Source organism: Carcharodon carcharias, chromosome 1 (assembly GCF_017639515.1).
Source record: "Carcharodon carcharias isolate sCarCar2 chromosome 1, sCarCar2.pri, whole genome shotgun sequence".
In the NCBI taxonomy this organism is placed as follows: Eukaryota; Metazoa; Chordata; class Chondrichthyes; order Lamniformes; family Lamnidae; genus Carcharodon; species Carcharodon carcharias.
The window spans coordinates 40,794,795-40,814,518 of NC_054467.1; the positions used below are offsets into that span (position 1 = coordinate 40,794,795).

The window sequence follows — 19,724 nt, forward strand, 5'->3', positions numbered from 1 at the left end:
CAGTATTCTTCTGGGCCTTCATGAAGGCAGCCTAGGCCCCTGGCTGTATGCCTTTCTGTATATACAGAGCATTTAAGTTCTGGTGCTATGATGTCAATAGGACGCTGGTGCCATTTTCATTGGAGAAATCAGAAGATGTGCACAGTGTTGGACTTATCCTGTACTACTGGATGGTACACACATTAAATAATGTTAGGATGTGCTATTTAAAGGGGCAATCACCTGCAAGAATTGTCCTCAGATCATTGGAATCTGTTTGCAATTCATCCTACTGGAGATTTTCCAGAAGCTTCTGCCTTAGAAATTTTGTATTTCTGCTCCATCATGCTTAAGAACCTGCAACAAGCTCAGGGAGGGACTCCACACTGCTCAACATTGTAGTAATTCTGGCCATTCTCCTCTCCTTGGAAGATGAGAGCAACAGCCGAAGGCAGCTGCAGTGTCTGTTGCACCACACCCTCCTGCACCCTAGGAAAGAGGATCTCTGCATACCTTTCCCTGCTCAACACAGATCTCTTCCACTCTCACTCAGTCTAGGTGCGCCTGTCTGAGAAACGTCGTAGTCCAAGTCTCTCAATACCAGCAAAAATCTCCATAGAATGAAAGGGTGCTTTGCTTTCAGAGGTACATTCACTCTGGGCACAGTGTATGCCTGAAATTCTGTTTTCCAGTTAGATGAACTGCCTATTACTAATGCAACCATGTGGACAATCCACTAATTAAATGCAAATGTGGTGCGACCATTAAAATGGTTCCAGCCTCTCACTGATGACATTTAGTGGGCAGCCTGATCCCTCTGCCCACCGTCTTCGCGAAACTGCCTGAAGTGAAAATATACACCAAAGTGTTTTCCCATTCCTTTACCTTAAGATTACAAAATTAAATCTCAACTGAGGAATAATATTCCCCCATTGCACCAATGTAGGTTATGCAACTTTCTTCACTTTCAATCTATTTGGACCTCTAAATAATATTGTTCAAGACTGTCACTTGTTAAATGCAAGACCATATATGCGATATTAGATGATGGGCCCCCAACACTGGATTGAGGCTACAGGAACTGAATTTATTTGAAGGCCTGATTTTATTTTTTAAGTTTTGTTTTCCCCTTCAACCTCTCCTGAAGATGGAAATGCCTAACAGTTACATTCAACAAGCAAAGATAGAACCTTTTCTAAATGTCAAGTGTTCATTTGTGAGCCTCAACAATAAGTAGCAGCAGTGGAAAATTCAACTGTACACACATATATGCTGTAGGAATGTATCAACTGCAGAAAAATTGGCTGCGCTCCCACTTACGAACTAGCACAGTTTCAAAGGAACAATGTGTAGATTCATTAAATTAGGCCATTATAGTTCTATTGTCACAATATGGTTTTAGTAATGTAAAGGTAAAGAGTTGGCTCTGCGAAGTTGTCATACATAGTTTGAACACATCTCAGTCTGGGCATGAAAGTGGGAAAATGGTGCACAGATGTTACTCTCCTGAAACTTAAGGCATCTCTTAGGGCCATCTCAGCCAACTGCAACATTTCCCTTACCCTACACACACACACACGCACATGCACATATACACGTACTCACATCAGATTAGATTCGAGAGGAGGATTTTGCTCCTTCCTAACCCTCACTACATTCTCAGCTAAAATCAGCCAATTTCACACAGGCCAGGGATTGAACTTGAGGCCTTCTGGCTTGTACAGCTCAACATCAAACTATCCAGTGATTTTAACCAATGTGGCTTTAGGAGGAAAGGATGGTTAATCACTTGTCACATCGGTTAATCTGCTGTATGAATATTTAGAAAATAATGGATGTCGAGCCAAAGAAGGAGACATTACAAAAAGTAACAAATAGCTTGGTTTTAAAAACTTTAAGGAGGGCCTTAAAGTAAGGCAGAGAAGTGGAGAGGTTTATGAGTGTGCAGCCTCAGTAGTTGAAGGCACAGCCTCCAACAGAGGTCTGAAAGGGGCTGGTGCATAATAGGCCGAAGTCGAAGGAGGAGGGATAATGTGTAGGTATTCTAATAGGCAGGATGTGACTAGTGGTGTCCTATAAGGATCTCTGATGGGGTTGCAACAATTTATTGTGTTAATTAATGACTTAGATGATAGGAAAGAAAGCCACATATACAAATTTGCCCATAACTCAAAGATAAGTGGTATTGCAGGCAACGTAGATGGAAGCATAACATTTCAAAGATATTGATAGATTAAGTGAATGGATAAAACCATGCAAACGCATTTCAATGTGGGCAAATGCTAACTCATCGACCTTGGATCTTAAAAGGATAGAACAAGGTACTGGCTAAATGATGAAAAGTTAAAAACAGCGCAGATCCAAAGACACTTAGGGGTCTAGGTACACAAGTCATTAAAATGTCATGAACAGGTATAGAAATGCAAACAAACTTTTCCTCCATAGAAACAGGAATAGGCCATTTAATCCCCTAAGCCTGTTCTGCGAGTCAATGAGATCATGGCTGATCTAAAACCTACTCCATATGCCTGTATTTGCTCCATATCCTTAATTGGGCTCTTGAGCATAGCTGATTTTAATCTAACATTGGTGGCCACACCTTCAGCTGTTTAGGCTCTAAGCTTTGGAATTCCCTTCCTAAACCGCTCTGACTCTCTATCTCTCTTTCTTCCTTTAAGACATTCCTTAAACCAAAGTCTCTTCAGAGAGACTTAGCTGAGATCTTTGAGGCTGCTCTCTCAGATGGGTGTAAAAAATCCTATGATACATGGCCCCAACTCAGCATGCAGACATCTTTGTCAACCAAAAGTACATCCACTCAATGTACAGGTAGTTTGCGACCATAACAAGGTTTTCCTTCATGTCTGTGCAAGATTCCCTGGTAGCTACCATTACTCCTATATACTGAAGAGTTACCAACCCTCTCTGCTATTTTATTTACCTTTGCAGGTCCATGGTTGGCATCTAGGAGACAAGGACCTTCCTGGCATCATGCAGTGGAGAGGCCTACAACTTGAAGAAGAAGATGTGACATGAAAATATAATAATTTTTATAATATTATTGTAATTTATTGTAAAGGTAGGTTAATAGTGGGGTTTGGATTAATTTCGCTGTGTGTAGGTGTGTGTGTGTGGGTTTTAATTGAATTACAGTCAGCCATTCTGGGTGCTTTGATGTATCAGAAGGGAAACTAGGTTTGAAATGCTGAATACGTAAACATGATTGAAGTTGTAGAATGGGAGGTGTAAAGAACATTGGCATTTTTAGATAAACCAGAGTTGTGAATTTCAAAGAGATGGTAAGGTGTTACACCTAGCCAACAGAGGCTAAGCCAAACAGTGTGTTTATTTTTCCCAAGGATTAATGATAATATGAGTACTAAGTAAGATTTATATTATGGAACAAGCAAAGTTGCAAAGACATATTGAGACAAAGGGATTTACATTAAAAAGGGAGAAACATGCATAAAGAAGATGAGATTATGTGTAAGGAAGAAGGAATTCTATGATCTAACAAGTATGTAAAGCCTCCAGCCTCCATGTACCAAGCTGCTGTCTCCAGGAACCGAAGCTAAGAGAATTCACTTGAAGATTACTGTCCAGGGTATTGTGTGCTGTGCCTAGGTCTATTGAAATCTATGTTGTTTTTGTGTGTGTCTGTGTGTGTGTGTGTGTGTGTGTGTGTACCTTAATGGGGGTATAACTGAGAGCTAGATTAATTCAGGGATTTAGGAGTTATCATAGTTATCACATTTGTAGACATATGTATGTGTTTAAAATCATTTCTTTTATTAATAAATGGTTAATTTAGTTTTGTAAAAACCTCTAAGACTCGGTAGTCTTATTACTACTGAATTCAAGGCACACATTTTGAAATAAAATACGAATTACAAAACAGTTGTGACAGCTGTTTCAAGTTTTCATCTGAGTTTTGAGTAGCTCAGCATTTACCATCCGCTGTGCCATAACAGATGCGATGGCCAGAGCTCCAACCTCTGAGCAGGAGGATGATGAGGAAGAAAAAGAGGAGGAGAAGGAAGCCCCTGTCCATTCTAGCAATTCTGAAACGGCTGAGGATGAAGAAGTCACCAACAGCAGAGCAACTGGGAGGCATGGCCATGTAGCCATGTAGGGCTGATTCTATGCAGGAGGGAATCATTACTAGACACATTCTTGTGCAAAATCAATTTACATTGGGTCCTACGATCTCACACTTGCCATCAACCAGTCTCTGGTGAGCAATTTCCAAATAAAGAACCTTCCATGTGGGAAGCCACAATTACTCAGGGGAATGTCCATCCTAAACAAGGGAGAAAAATAACATCAATGAATTTAACTCAGTTACATTAAAACGGAGGCAACTCTCAGCATCATAACCATATTGCAAACATGTCATGAGGTTTGGATAAAAATTAAAATAAATAAAAATAAAAATAAGTGGATAAAAATTTAAAAATGGAAATAAATATTGAAAAAAGGGGGTAACAAGGGGTGAGGATGGTAGTTTGAGTTCATGGTTTGAATTTGTTGAACTCAATGTTAAGTCCAGAAGGCTGTAAAGTGCCTAGTCGAAAGATGAGGTGCTATTCCTCCAGTTTACGTTGAGCTTCACTGGGACATTGCAGCAGGCCAAGGACAGACATGTGGGCATGAGAACAGGGTGGTGTGTTGAAATGGCAAATGACAGCGAGGTCTGGGTCATGCTTACGGACAGACCGAAAGTGTTCCACAAAGCGGTCACTCAACCTGCATTTGGTCTCTCCAATGTAGAGGAAACCACATTGGGAGCAGCGAATGCAGTAGACCAAATTGAGGGAAGTGCAAGTGAAGCGCTTCACCTGTAAGGAGTGTTTGGGCCCTTGGACGGTGACAGGGAGGGGTTAGAGGGGCAGATGTTGTGCCTTCTATGATTGCATGGGAGGGTGCCGTAGGAGGGGGATGAGGTGTTGGGGGTGATGGAGGGTGTCACAGAATCACAGGATCACAGAATCACACAGTGCGGAAGAGGCCCCTTGGTCCATCGAGTCTGCACCAGCAAATGAGAAACACCTGACCTACCTACCTAAACCCATTTACCAGCACTTGACCCATAGCCTTGAATGTTATGATGTGCCAAGTACTCATCCAAGTACTTTTTAAAGGATGTGAGGCAACCTGCCTCCACCACCCTCCCAAGCAGCGCATTCCAGACCGTCACCACCCTCTCGGTAAAAAGGTTTTTCCTCACATCTCCCCTAAACCTCGTGCCCCTCACCTTGAACTTATGTCCCCTTGTGACTGACCCTTCAACTAAGGGGAACAGCTGCTCCCTATCCACTCTGTCCATGCCTCTCATAATCTTGTACACCTCGATCAGGTCGCCCCCTCAGTTTTCTCTGCTCCAATGAAAACAACCCAAGTCTATCCAAAACAAAAACAAAAATAGCTGGGAAAACTCAGCAGGTATGACAGCATCTGCGGAGAGGAACACAGTTAACATTTCGAGTCCGAATGATTATTCATCAGAACCAAGTCTATTCAAACTCTATTCATGACTTAAATGTTTCATCCCAGGCAACATCCTGGTGAATCTCCTTTGCACCCTCTCCAGTGCAATCACATCCTTCCAATGATGTGGTCACCACAACTGCACACAGTACTCCAGCTGTGGCCTCACCAAGGTTCTATACAACTCCAACATGACCTCCCTACTTTTGTAATCTATGCCTCGATTGATAAAGGCAAGTGTCCCATATGCCTTTTTCACCACCCAACTAACATGCCCCTCTGCCTTCAGAGACCTATGGACACACACGCCAAGGTCCCTTTGTTCCTCAGAACTTCCTAGTGTCATGCCATTCATTGAATACTTCCTTGTCATATTACTCCTTCCAAAGTGTATCACCTCACACTTTTCAGGGTTAAATTCCATCTACCACTTATCTGCCCATTTGACCATCCGGTCTATATCTTCCTGTAGCCCAAGACACAACCACCCGGCCAATCTTTGTGTCATCCACAAACTTACTAATCCTACCCCCCCACATAGTCATCTATCTTGTTTATATAAATGACAAATAATAGGGGACCCAGCACAGATCCCTGTGGTATGCCACTGGACACTGGATTCTAGTCACTAAAGCGTCCTTCTGTCATCACCCTCTGTTTCTTCCAACTAAGCCAATTTTGAATCCATCTTATCAAATTACCCTGTATCCCATGTGCATTTGCCGTCTTTATAAGTCTCCCATGTGGGACCTTGTCAAAGGCTTTGCTGAAATCCAAATAAACTTCACTACCCTCATCTACACACCTGGTCACCTCCTCAAAAAATTCAATCAAATTTTTTAGGCATGACCTCCCTCTGACAAACCTTGCCTCTCCAAGTGAAGATAGGTTCTCTCCTTCAGAATTTTCTCCAATAGTTTCTCTACTACTGACATGAGACTCACTGGCCTATAGTTCTCTGGCTTATCTCTACAACCCTTCTTAAATAGCGGAACCGCATTAGCTGTTCTCCAGTCCTCTTCTACCTCCCCCGTGGCCAGAGAGGAATTAAAAATTTGGGTTAGAGCCCCTGCGATCTCCTCCCTTGCCTCCCTCAGCAGTCTGGGACACAAATCATCTGGACCTGGAGATTTGTCCACTTTTAAGTCTGCCAACACCTCCAATACCTTGTCACTCCCAATATCAATTTGCTTAAGAACCTCGCAGTCTCTCTCTCCGAGTTTGATACCTTCATCCTCATTCTCTTGGGTGAAGACGGTTGTGAGGTATTCATTCAACACTCTAGTGATGTCCTCTGGCTCCACCCATAGATTGCCCCCTTGATCCCTAATGGGCCCTACTCTTTCCCTGGTTACCCTCTTCCCATTGATATACTTATAGAATATCTTGGGATTTTCCCTACTTTTACCAGCCAGAGCTTTCTCATATCCCCTCTTTGCTCTCCTAATTGCTTTCTTAAACTCCACCCTGCACTTTCTGTACTCATATCTCTGGTCATCCATGGTTTTCTGGGCTTGTTACTCCTTCCTATCGCCCTAGAAGGGACGGTCCATACGGAATGCCAACAGGGTGATGAAGGGAAGATATGTTTGGTGGTGGCATCATGCTGGAGAAGGCAGAAATGGCAGAGGATGATCCCTTGAATGTAGAGGCTGGTGCGGTAAAAAGTGAGGACAAGGGGGACCCCATTATGGCTCTAGGAGGGAGAGGAAGGTGTGAGGGCAGAGGAGCAGGAGATGGGTCAGACACAGTTGAGGACCCTGTCAATCACAGTGGCTGGGAAGCCTTGGTTCAGGAAGAAGGAAGACATGTCAGTAGCACTGTTTTGGAAAGTGGCATCATCAGAACAGATGCGACAGAGGCGAAGGAGCTGAGAGAATGGTATGGAGTCCTTACAGGAAGCAGGGTGTGAGGAGCTGTAATCGAAGTAGCTGTGGGAGTCGATGGACTTGTAATGGATATTAGTGGACAGTCTATCACCAGAAATTGAGACAGAGAGGTCAAGGAAGGGAAGGGAAGTGTCAGAGATGGACCATGTGATGGTGATGGAGGTGTATAAATTGGAAGCAAAATCGATAAATTTTTCAAAGTCCAGATGAGAGCATGAAGCAGCACCAAAGCAGTTATCGTTGTACCAAAAAAGAGTTGTGGGAGGGGGCCAGCCTCACTGTCACTGGTAAGAATGACTTTCATTGTATTAGCATTCTTTTTGAGTTTTATAGTGTACAAACACACACCAAGACAATTACAAATATGTGAACATATATTCAAAAAGCGCTTAATTGTAATATCTACAAATTGAAAAGTGTAACCAGAGTGAACCCATTAGTGCTCTAGGCAGGACCGCACCCTGCGCTCATGCACACTCCTACAAAGTGCTCCCTGTGTTGCCTCAGCGGAGGTGGAGGCAGGATACTCACTTCTCAGTATAAATGGCAATGGAGAGAGTGGTGGCCGGCTTTGTCATGCAGACACCCATTGGGGATCTACTTCAGGTTGCAGCCCTTGGATCACTGCACAGGCAGCTGTGGTTACTGGCAACTGTGGAGCAGATGAGGGCTCTGGTGGAGGAGTTGAAGAGGTGGAGGAAGATGAGATGCTGAGTAGTCAGGATGTGGGGCACAAGATACACCAGGAGATAGAAAAGGCGTGTAAGAAAGGCAAGGTTACAGTGATCATGGGGGATTTCAATATGCAGGTAGACTGGGAAAATCAGGTTGGTAGTGGATCCCAAGAAAAGGAATTTGTGGAATGTCTACGAGATGGCTTTTTGGAGCACCTTGTGGTGGAGCCCACTAGGGAACAGGCAATTCTAGATTTAGTGATGTGCAATGAGGCAAATTTGATAAGGGAGCTTAAGGTGAAGGAACCCTTAGGAGGAAGTGACCATAATATGATAGAATTTACCCTGCAATTTGAGAGGAAAAGGCTGAAATCAGATGTAGTGGTATTACAATTGAACAAAGGCAACTACAGAGGCATGAGGGAGAAGCTGGTCAGAATTGACTGGGAGATGAGCCTAGCAGGAAAGACAGTGGAACAGCAATGGCAGGAGTTTCTGGGAGTAATTTGGGAGAAACAGCAAAAATTCATCCCTAGGAAGAAGAAGCATACTAAAGGGAGGATGAGGCAACCATGGCTGACAAGGGAAGTCAGGGACAGCATAAAAGCTAAAGAGAAAACATACAATGCAGCAAAGAACAGTGGGAAACCAGGGGATTGGGAAGCCTACAAAGACCAACAGAGGACAACTAAAAAAGAAATAAGGAGGGAGAAGATTAAATATGAGGGTAAACTAGCCAGTAATATAAAAGAAGATTGCAAGAGTTTTTTTAGATATATAAAGAGAGGCAAAAGTGAACATTGGGCCGCTGGAAAATGACGCTGGAGAAGTAGTAGTGGGGAACAAAGAAATGGCGGAGAAACTGAATAGGTACTTTGCATCAGTCTTCACTGTGGAAGACACGAGTAACATCCCCAAAGTTCAAGAGAGTCGGGGGGCAGAGGTGAGTATGGTGGCCATTACCAAAGAGAAGGTGCTAGGAAAACTGAAAGGTCTGAAGGTGGATAAATCACCTGGACAAGATGGATTACACCCCAGAGTTCTGAAGGAGATAGCTGAAGAGATAGTGGAGGCGTTAGTGGTGATCTTTCAGGAATCACTGGAGTCAGGGAGGGTCCCAGAGGACTGGAAAATCACTAATGTAACCCTAGTTTAAGAAGGGAGTGAGGCAAAAGATGGGAAATTACAGGCCGATTAGCCTGACCTCGGTCGTTGGTAAGATTTTAGAGTCCATTATTAAGGATGAGATTTCAGAATACTTGGAAATGCATGGTAAAATAGGGCAAAGTCAGCATGGTTTCATCAAGGGGAGGTCATGCCTGACAAATCTGTTAGAATTCTTTGAGGAGGTAATGAGTAGGTTAGACAAAGGAAAGCCAATGGATGTTATCTACTTGGACTTCCAGAAGGCCTTTGACAAGGTGTCGCACAGGAGGCTGCTCAGAAAGATAAGAGCCCATGGTGTTAGAGGCAAGGTACTAGCATGGATAAAAGATTGGCTGTCTGGCAGGAGGCAGAGAGTGAGGATAAGGGGGTCCTTCTCAGGATGGCGGCCGGTGACTAGTGGAGTTCCGCAGGGGTCATTGTTAGGACCACAACTTTTCACTTTATACATTAATGATCTAGATGAAGGAACTGAGGGCATCCTGGTTCAGTTTGCAGATGATACAAAGATAGGTGGAGGGACAGGTAGTATTGAGGAGGCGGGGAGGCTGCAGAAGGATTTGGACAGGTTAGGAGAATGGGCAAAGAAGTGGCAGATGGAATACAACGTGGGGAAGTGTGAGGTCATGCACTTTGGTAGGAAGAATAGAGGCATAGACTATTTTCTAAATGGGGAGAGAATTCAGAAATCTGGAGTGCAAAGGGACTTGAGAGTCCTAATCTGGGATTCTCTTAAGGTTAACTTGCAGGTTGAGTCGGTAATTAGGAAGGCAAATGCAATGTTGGCATTTATTTCAAGAGGACTAGAATACAAAAGCAGGGATTTGCTGCTGAGGCTTTATAAGGCTCTGGTCAGACCACATTTAGAATATCGTGACCAATTGTGGGCCCCGTATCTCAGGAAGGATGTGCTGGCCCTGGAGAGGGTTCAGAGGAGGTTCACGAGAACGATCCCAGGAATGAAAGGCTTAACATATGAGGAACGTTTGTGGACTCTGGGTCTATACTCAATGGAGTTTAGAAGGATGAGGGGGATCTGATTGAAACTTACAGAATACTGAAAAGCCTGGATAGAGTGGACATGGGGAAGATGTTTCCATTAGTAGGAGAGACTAGGACCCGAAGGCACAGCCTCAGAGTAAAGGGAAGACCTTTTAGCACAGAGATAAGGAGAAACTTCTTTGGCCAGAGAGTGGTGAATTTATGGAATTCATTGCCACAGAAGGCTGTGGAGGCCAGGTCATTGAGTGTATTTAAGACCAAGATAGATAGGTTCTTGATTGGTAAGGGGATCAAAGGTTACGGGGAGAAGGTGGGAGAATGAGGTTGAGAAACTTATCACCAGGATTGACTGGTGGAGCAGACTCGATGGGCCGAATGCCCAATTTCTGCTCCTATGTCTTATGGTCTTATGGTCTAAGCTCTCAGTGCCTTCACCCTCCTCAGTGACCTCCACAGCCCTGGGTTTGCCTTCAGGTGGGGTTGCTGGGGCTGGTTTCTGGAGCACAGTAGTCGTCCATTCCAGCAACCGCTGGGCCAACAGTGTGACCATCCTGTTCAGAGTAAAAAGCTCCTCACGTATTCCATGGATGTCAGTGCTCTGAGCTGACTATTCCAGGTCACTCAGTGAGTCTTGCATCCTTTCCTGACCGAGTTGCTGCTCTTGCATCCACTTGGAGTTTTGCTGCATGTGTCTCTCTATGAGAATGACCAATCTTTCATGGTCAGAATTCATGTCATTGAGCCTTGGGACAATATGGAACTCATGATGGTGATGGACTCCTCCAATCGCAGTCCTAGAGCTCCCACTGCCTCAGGGAACTCTACCTGGCTACCACACGTCTTCTGCTGATTATCAAAATACTGTGTCTCAAAAAGTGACTCCTGAGGCTCCATGTTCCAGCCCACCCGGAGTATCATTGTGACTTTCCTCCCTCCTCCAAGAGGGACTGTGCATAGATGTCTCTGATTCTGACATCTTCTCCTGCACACTGATGCAGTGACCTTCACCCTGTGCCACTGACTCTACACACACACCACATCATTCCGGTCTGCTGGTATCTATGTTGATGGAGTGTGGGCTAGTCAGATGTGACGCTGCCTCTTTTAGACATCTCATCCTCCTCCTGATGCCTGAGGGATGATCTGGCCCAGTGGAGTTGAGGGAGCAGATCTGAGACCTGAGTGAGACACAAAAGGAGTTATTTAGGTATAGCTTCACATTGTGAAAGCACTCTCTGATGCACACCACTGCCTTTAGCTATTCTCGCGCTGCTCTTATGATGCAACCTCATCTTGCAATCTTGTGCCAATGCCCCCTAGTATTCAGTGAACTGACAGCGTGATCTCCACCATTACCACCATGTTCTAAGGTGCATTTACCACCGCCTTTATCACTTGTTACCAGCGATTCACTATCACTGACAGACAGCTGTTTAGGCATCCTGGCTATTTCCATGTTCCACCAGTCTAATCAGTTGTGGTTATGCTGACTCGTGCCATCTCCTTGTCGCTCTTCACCCTCTTTGACTGCAAAGAAAACATGAATTTATGTTAGTCTGATGCATGCTGGGATCATTTTCTTTAATGAGTCTGTGCATCACAGAGCTCATTCACATTATGTTCTGTGCACACCTACATGAGCAGCTTACTTACACATGCCTCAATGCTGTAACAGAGTTGTGTGCCAGGTCACGCACTTTAGGTGCAGCATGCAGATGTGACCCCTCATTTGGAGCTCTGTGTGGATGAGCCAAACTACTCACCTTTTCAGAAGGCAGCAGGTCATTGAATCTTTTCCAGCACTGCATCCAAGATCACTGGTGCTCTCCTGTTTTGCTCACCACAGCAGAAACTTCAAGCTAGGCCCTCTTTGTGCTGGCTGGAGGACTGCACTGGCCAGCAGGGTACTGCACTGCTCTGCTCTTCTGCACCTTGTTGACCAATATTTGAACCTAGGGGCAGCTGGACCCATCCCTTCCCGAGTCTCCTCTGTGTTACACTTTGTCAAGGCAATTGTAAGACGAAACGGGTCACGAGCTATTCAGATTTTAACACTCTCATTCACTTTTGTGTGCTTACATGCACCAGCTGTTTTCAATGTACCATCAATGAATGCTGTTAAGGTGTGGTGGAGGAAATGGCTCTGCACAAATGCATGGTGTGGCTGTCACTCCAATGTAGCATGCTGTGCTCCATGACCACTAACAGCCCTACTGGCTTACTCCCTTAGTCACACTGTCGCACCATGACAATGTGCAGATGTGAGGGACTTGGTCAAGGGACAACTCTGTAGGCACATCCTGATAGATGGGTGGCAACAGGATTAGTGGATGGGCTAATGGCCCTGGCACTGTCCATCATTCATCCACTGAAACATAACAACTAGCTACATTATTGCAGAATATCTTTACCAGGTGGTGGTGCCAAGACAATGCTGCTCTTGTGAAGCCATCCATGCTTCAAGTGCTTCAGTATAGTACACCTATGAATAGGCAACAACAATGACAATTCTTTCCTAGGGAAAGCCTATAATGGGCTATCCATTCGAGGGTCAGTTAACAGTTGGTCAACATTTACAGAGTTTCTACAGAAATTGGTTCGACTGGGCCTGTATTCACTAGAGGTTAGAATGCGAGGGATCTGATTGAAACGTATAAAATTCTAACAGGGCTAGACAGACTAGCTGCAGGGAGGATGTTTCCCTGACTGGGGAGTCTAGAACCAGGGGCCACAGTCTCAGGATATGAGGAAGGCCACTTAGGACTGAGATGAGGAAAAGTTTCTTCACTCAGAGGGTGGTCAACCTGTGGAATTCTCTACCACAGAAGGCTGTGGAGGCCGGACCACTGAGTATATTCAAGAAAGAAATTGATAATTTTTGGATATTAGGGGCATCAAGGGGTATGGAGAGAAAGCAGGAATATGGCTTTGTGATAGAGGATCAGCCATAATCATATTGAATGGTGGTGCAGGCTCAAAGGGTGGATCGGCCTTCTCCTGCTCCTAGTTTCTATGCTACTGACCTGACAAGTTAGTGATGTCTCCTCTGATGCTCCGATACTTCATCATGGACACCCTACTTCACAAATAGGCCTTTTTGAAGTCCCAATTTTTATATCTGTCCGAGTCGCTCAACCCACATCGGTCCTGCCTCTGACCCCTCACTACTTCTGGGATTGCCTGCCCTGACTCCTATTAAAGAAGTGTTGCCCTTCACGACTTCATCAGTCTGTTACTCTTCCTGATTCTCTTGAATCTTTGTATTTTGCTCCTATGTAAGGAACATATCTTTTTTGTTTCTGCTGTACTGTTGTGGAGAACATGTCTTTTTATTTTCTGTTGGACTGTGGATTGGAATTGCAATGGCTGCAGTCTGGGGGACATGTCCACTGGAACAAGGTGAGAGAAGTATGCAGTGTTGCAGTGCTGGGGTGGAGTGTGCCATGGGGGAATGGGATGGTGCCGGGAAGGGGGGGTGGGGTCCTGGACCAGGGGAGCTACCTGGCAACAGCCTTTTAAATGGCTCCCGACCAGGGTTTTGTGTGGTAGCTGTGCAGCAGAAAGCTCCTGATCTGCAAAGTGAAAATATCTAAAATCTCTTTTGCACATATTTCTATAACCTGCTCTCTCTCTGAGGAAACTCCTGTAAAAAGGACAAGGGGAAAACCACTGAGACACTGTAAAGCAAATAAATACTAGAGTGCTGGAAGACCACCTCGTGTCGTCGACAAGAACTGAGAGGAATTTGGAAGACATTGATCAAAATCAACCCATCACATCTTGTACTCCGGATTGATGCTATTAAACTGTTTTATCTCACCCTTAAAATCCATATTTTGTGTCTCTTATGTGTTTTGTGTTTATCTGTGTATGTGTACAGAGATTTAAGAAGGCGATAGAGTTTAAGTTATAGTGTTAGAAGTTAGTAGTTCATATTTCTTTCTTTTGCCAATAGTTCAAGACAATTTGTTCAATAAACAGTTATTTACTTATTAAGTTTACAAACCTGGTGTTCGCATTCTGTTAACCTAAATTAAACAGTTAGGTAGAATTGGGGCAACTTGGTGGTTTGGTCAAACTTTTCACATTTGTCACGGCTCGGGGAACAGCGGGGCTTGATATTGCAGCGCACCATCCCTAGTGAGTCATGATACCTATTTGAGATTCATCTTTTTCCAAATACACAGCATACACAACAGCCCCATATTTGAGGTAACAAGAAATGCGTTCCTGTTCCTGACTGTTATCCCGCTAGATAGTGTGTATTTGTGGAGACGGGATAAGGATAGGATCAGACTCTGTTGTGATGTTCTCCACAGTCATACTGCTCATCGACACTCACCCTTCAGGCTCAGCGGTGAAGCATGACCATTTGAGTGAGGTACCAGAGATTAGCAGCACCCAATGAACCAATGTCTTCAGGATATGAGGGGAGAAAACTGGGGAAAAGGAGAAAACTTAAAATAACTTGTATTACCAAATTTTTCAGATATTCAGAGGTTCATAACTGAAGCAAGAATTTATGTACAGTATATACGTTTTCAAAACAGTGACTTATAGTGTCTTAAATTCAAAAACATTATTAATTGGTTTCTCCATATAACCACAGTGGGGATAAAAGGTCACTAAGTATTGCAAATAGAGAATGAAGGATGGTTACAATGACATGATATGTTGCTGAATCAAACTTCTGTGAGATGGAGTGGTAGACATGGGCTCACACCTGTGCTGGACTGTCAAGACCAGCTGACAATCCAAAGTTTTGCCATGGGGAGGTAGGGAAAAATCCCAACATTTCTAGCTATATACTGCTAGAAGTGCTTCGAAAAGCCTGGAGTTTCTCCTCTTCAGGAATGATGTGTGGCAAGACAAATATAACAAAATGCAAATTAAACAAAATTCATTTGAAAATGGGTCTTTATTTGTGAAAATTAACACTTATATGGGGAGTGGAAACTTATTATTTTGTTTCTCATCATAAAGAATTTGAAGTCTTCAGTGAATGAACCTCATTCCAATCTTATAGCATATGCAGTCCACTTTGCTGCTGGTAATTAGCATAGAAGTCCATAAGCTTCTTAGGGATTCTTGGAGTGACAATTTCAAATGATTGCTCAAAATGCTGTTTCATAATTATCTTAGCCTGGAGATCTTCTTGCAGAGCCAGAAGAGCTGCTTCTCTACAAAGAGCAATGATCTGAAAGGAAGTGACAATAAATAAAATTAATGATTTAAAGGAAGATAATTCAAAAAAGAACACATGAAAACTACATTTTGAAACACTGGAAATAAATTTTGTGTTCATTTTGATGCATTTGGAAAATGAATCTTTTTTTCGCTCCCCTCCTCAAAGTATTGACTCTTGTGCAAATTCCACTGTAATCATTTCCTTTCTATAATCTCACCTTCATTGTTCATCTTCATTTGTGATCTTAGGTAATTAATGAAAGCAGGCTACTTCACCAATGGGGACATCACATGAGCCAGAACCTGTCCAAAACCAACATTTACATGTGTATCTGCATCAGGAGTCACCAAAGAGCCAGTAGAAATGGGAATGCTGGTAAATCTTTCCCCTCACTAGTTCAGGGATACTGAAGCCTAAAGCTGATCAGTACAAGAGCAGTTAACTCAGCTTATTAAGGGATTCTTAACAATGCACTTAGAAAGTATAGTACGATAAACCAAGTCAACATGATTTTACAAATGGGAAATTCTGTTTGACGAATTTATTAGAGTTTTTTGAGGATGTAACTAATAGGTAGCTAAAGGAGAATCAGTAGATGTGGCATAACCGGATTTCCAAAAGGCATTCAATAAGTGCCATACAAAAGGTTAATGGGCAAGATAAGGGCTCATGGAGGTGGGGTAATATACTAGCATGAATAGAGGATTGGTTAATGAACAGGAGGCAAAGAATGGGTATAAGCAGGGCATTTTGAAGTTGGCAGGCTATGACTAGTGGAATGCCGCAAGGATTTGTGCTGGGGCCTCAGCTATTTACAATCTATAGTAATGACGTACACAAAGTGAAAAGAATAATGTTTCAAAATTTGGTGATGATACAAAGCTGGGTGGAAAGGTAAGCTGCAGGGAGAAGCCGCAGAGATGCTGCAAAGAGTTATAGACAGGCTAAGTGAGTTAGCATTAAGATGGCAAATGGAGTATCATGTAGGGAAGTGCAAAGTTATTTACTTTGATCATAAGAATAGAAAAGAAGAATATTTTTGAAAATTGTGGAACTTGTAAATGTTGATTTTCAGAGCGACTTGGGCATACTCATACAAAGAATGCAGAAAGTCAGCATGCAGGTACAGCAAGCAATTAGGAAATAAAATGGCATGTTGACCTTTATTGCAAGAAGATTGGAGTACAGGAATAAAGAAGTTTTGTTACAGTTGTACAATGCTTTGGTGAGATCACATCTGGAATACTTTGTGCAGTTTTCGTCTCCGTATCTAATGAAGTCTATACTTGCATTGGAGGCTGTACAGTGAAGCTTCACTGGGATGAGGGGATTGTCCTATTATGAAAGACTGAGTAAACTGGGTCTATATTGTCTGGAGTTTAGAAGAATGAGAGGTGATATGAATGAAACATATAAGATTCTGAAGGGGTTTGATAGGGTGGATACTGAGATATTGTTTCTGCTGGTCAGGGAATCTAAAACACAGGGTTACAGTCTCAGGGTAAAGGGCCACTCATTTAGGATTGAGTTTAGGAGAAATTTCTTCAATCAAAGATTTATGAATCTTTGGAATTCTCTACGCCAGAGGGTTATGGATGCTCCATCATTGAATGCATTTAAAGCTGAGATTGACAGATTATTGGTCTGTCAGGGAATCGAGGGATATGGGGAGCAGGCAGGAAAGTGAAGTTGAAGCCTGAGATCAGCCATTACCATATTGAATGGTGGAGAAGGCTTTACAGGCCTACTCCTGCTCTTATTTCTTATGTTCTTGTTTTAGACCAATGATAAAACTTGGGACCTTCCTTGTCTGCATAGCTCAATATCACGCTACATTGTGCATTTGCTCACTTGCGATCTGTGAACTTAATTTTCTTCACTAATTTATGCCATCATTGCAGCAAAGCTATAGTATCTGTATTTGGGGGTACATTGAATCAGCAGGGTAAAACACTTGCTGAAACTGTGCACTGTAAAAACAATACAAGTTGAAATCACTAAAATACTCACTAGTTACAATACTATGATTGAGTATGCTTGCCCTCCTCCCCAACCCAACTACCACCCCTTCCACTGTCCTGAGGATATGGTTTCATGGATATCCATCTAGCTCCAGTCACTCATTCAAGCAATCATTCTTGCACCTGTGAATTTGGACAATGAGTGACAGCAGGATACTTAACCAGTACAAGTGTCCCTTCCTTGCCTAATGTCCATAAAGGTGCACCATTGTCTACATGGCAATCAGTTTTGGGAACCATGGTCAATGTTCCCTTTTAATTGAACTCACTGAACTGAATCCTGGGCTCTTGTATTACCATCTGGCTGAGATCAGTGAATTCAGCACAGACCAGAGAGTAAACCTAGAGCCTCGTTGCTTCATTTGGCTCACTTATTCATCGTTTTAACCAGCCGAGCCAGCAAGGTGTCTGTTATTGCGCTTAGCTGGACTGTAAATTCTGAATCAAGTGGTTTGAAGGTCTGCTGTGGTTTGAGTAAGACACTAAGGACGTTCGCAGTCTGATTCGGCTTGGGTGGGTAGCCAGAGCAACATAAACTGGACATTGAGAGCACTTTCAGCTTTCACACATTGCAGGTTGTGGGTGCAACGTTTAAGAACTGTACCAACAGTGGTATATTGCAATCTTGTTACAAGATAGTCATGGACTAGTAGCAGATTCTTCGTTGCATTTAAGATAATCACTGACATTGTTTTAAATTTCTTTCAGCGAGGGCTTTCAGCAAGATTCTCAATAGGGGAGAATCAGAAGCTGCCAGCAGTAGTAGCATTCCCACAGTAAAATTTCACAGTTGCTGGATCATTTTTTAAAGTCATCAGATTGAGTTTCCATTTTTCATCTGTCAGTTACTAAAAAAAATGTAATGTCAGGGAGACCAAATTAAATTGGTGTAAATGAAGAAGTTAATTAAATAATTTCACTGCACAAAACAATAAAACTACTATTGTTCAGACCCAAAACGCCCTGTGCACTTCACAAAAATCAATATCATTTTTACATTGTGTCCTCAGCCAAGCTTAATTTTACGAGCAGTCAACTTTCTGCCACCTCATCCATTACATTTTTTAATATTGCTTTGCATGCATCCTTAAGAAAGGTGGGCAGCTTGTTCCCAGGCCAGTACCAATGCTGTTAGGGGATGGCTCTGAGTGTTGAGTCCACTTCTTTTTAAATTTTGGTCAATAACATTTCCCCTCACAGACCAAGATTTTTCCATGTGTGTAACTGTGAGTTTCTGCTCTACTACAGCATCTGGTTCATTGGAATTTCAAGGGATTGTACCAATTCACTATATTGTGAAACACAGAGTTAAGAGTGTGGTTTTAAAGTAACTTCCTGATCTTGGTGTCACAGGCGGAAGGGAAGCATTTTGGCTTAATGAAGGAAACTGTGGATAACTCATTCTGAGCTCTGTGATGGTTTTAGTAGCTGGTTACAAAACATCATTAAGTGGCTACCAAGTTTGTGACCTGCCTGTATGAGAAGCAATGGGCAATGTGATGTCTTTATCCGCTTTTGGACCCTATCCAGTTTCATGGCCATTCTTTCTGTTGTCAAATTAGTGCACATTCCACATACAGATAAAATAAAGCTTGTATAAACTCTAAGTCAGTATGAGACGAATATTTAATATCTTTTTTTTAAAAGCTGCTCAAGGTTCATGTCATTTTGATTTTTAAACTTGATTTTCAAACACTACATCTCATTACAATTTTTAAGAATATATAGAATACCAACTTTTAGAACTTTCATGAAGCATAGTCAGCATATTTGTTGCATTACAATACAGAAAAAGATGGCACAGTGAGGTAGATCTCCACTTTAAGGAGTGCAAAATGAGTGAAAGTGAGTGAGCAGCCTGTTACATATTTCTCATAATTTATATTATTGCAGTCAAGATCTGCCTCAATATGTTTGATATTTTTAATTCACCAATCTAGATCATTTCCAATATAACCATCACTCGTATAACACTCCTGTATCACATACTTTAAGATATTCTCTGAAAATACAGTTCAAGTTGGGAATGACAAACTAATTCTATTGCTGGGTGTGCTTACAGCACTACAAACTCCTATCATACTTTACTGAAGTCCGACTGACAAGATTTACTGAATACTCTAAGTAAGTGTTAGCATAAATGAATTGACCTGCGGTTCTAGCATTTCTTCCATGATATCAAGATCCTCCTTTCTATCACTAATAAATATATGTTTAAGTAGAAGTTATCTGATTTTATAATAATTGTATTTTCCTGACAATGTAATGATGTCAGAATCAACAGCTTCCTGCTTTTGGCACCTCCGTTCCACTATAATTT

At 42.7% G+C, this 19,724-nt stretch overlaps 1 protein-coding gene across 3 annotated transcripts in view; it reads right to left on the minus strand.

Annotated features, from left to right (window-relative positions):
* Positions 1-15,094: 15,094 nt before the first annotated feature.
* Positions 15,095-19,724, minus strand: part of spata5 (spermatogenesis associated 5) — a 496,065-nt gene continuing 491,435 nt past the window's right edge. For all 3 annotated transcript variants that reach the window (XM_041196527.1, XM_041196518.1, XM_041196509.1), the window contains one exon: positions 15,095-15,392. In XM_041196527.1, coding sequence (XP_041052461.1) covers positions 15,216-15,392 — 177 coding nt within the window. In that variant the 3' untranslated portion in view covers positions 15,095-15,215. The remainder of the gene's footprint in view (positions 15,393-19,724) is intronic.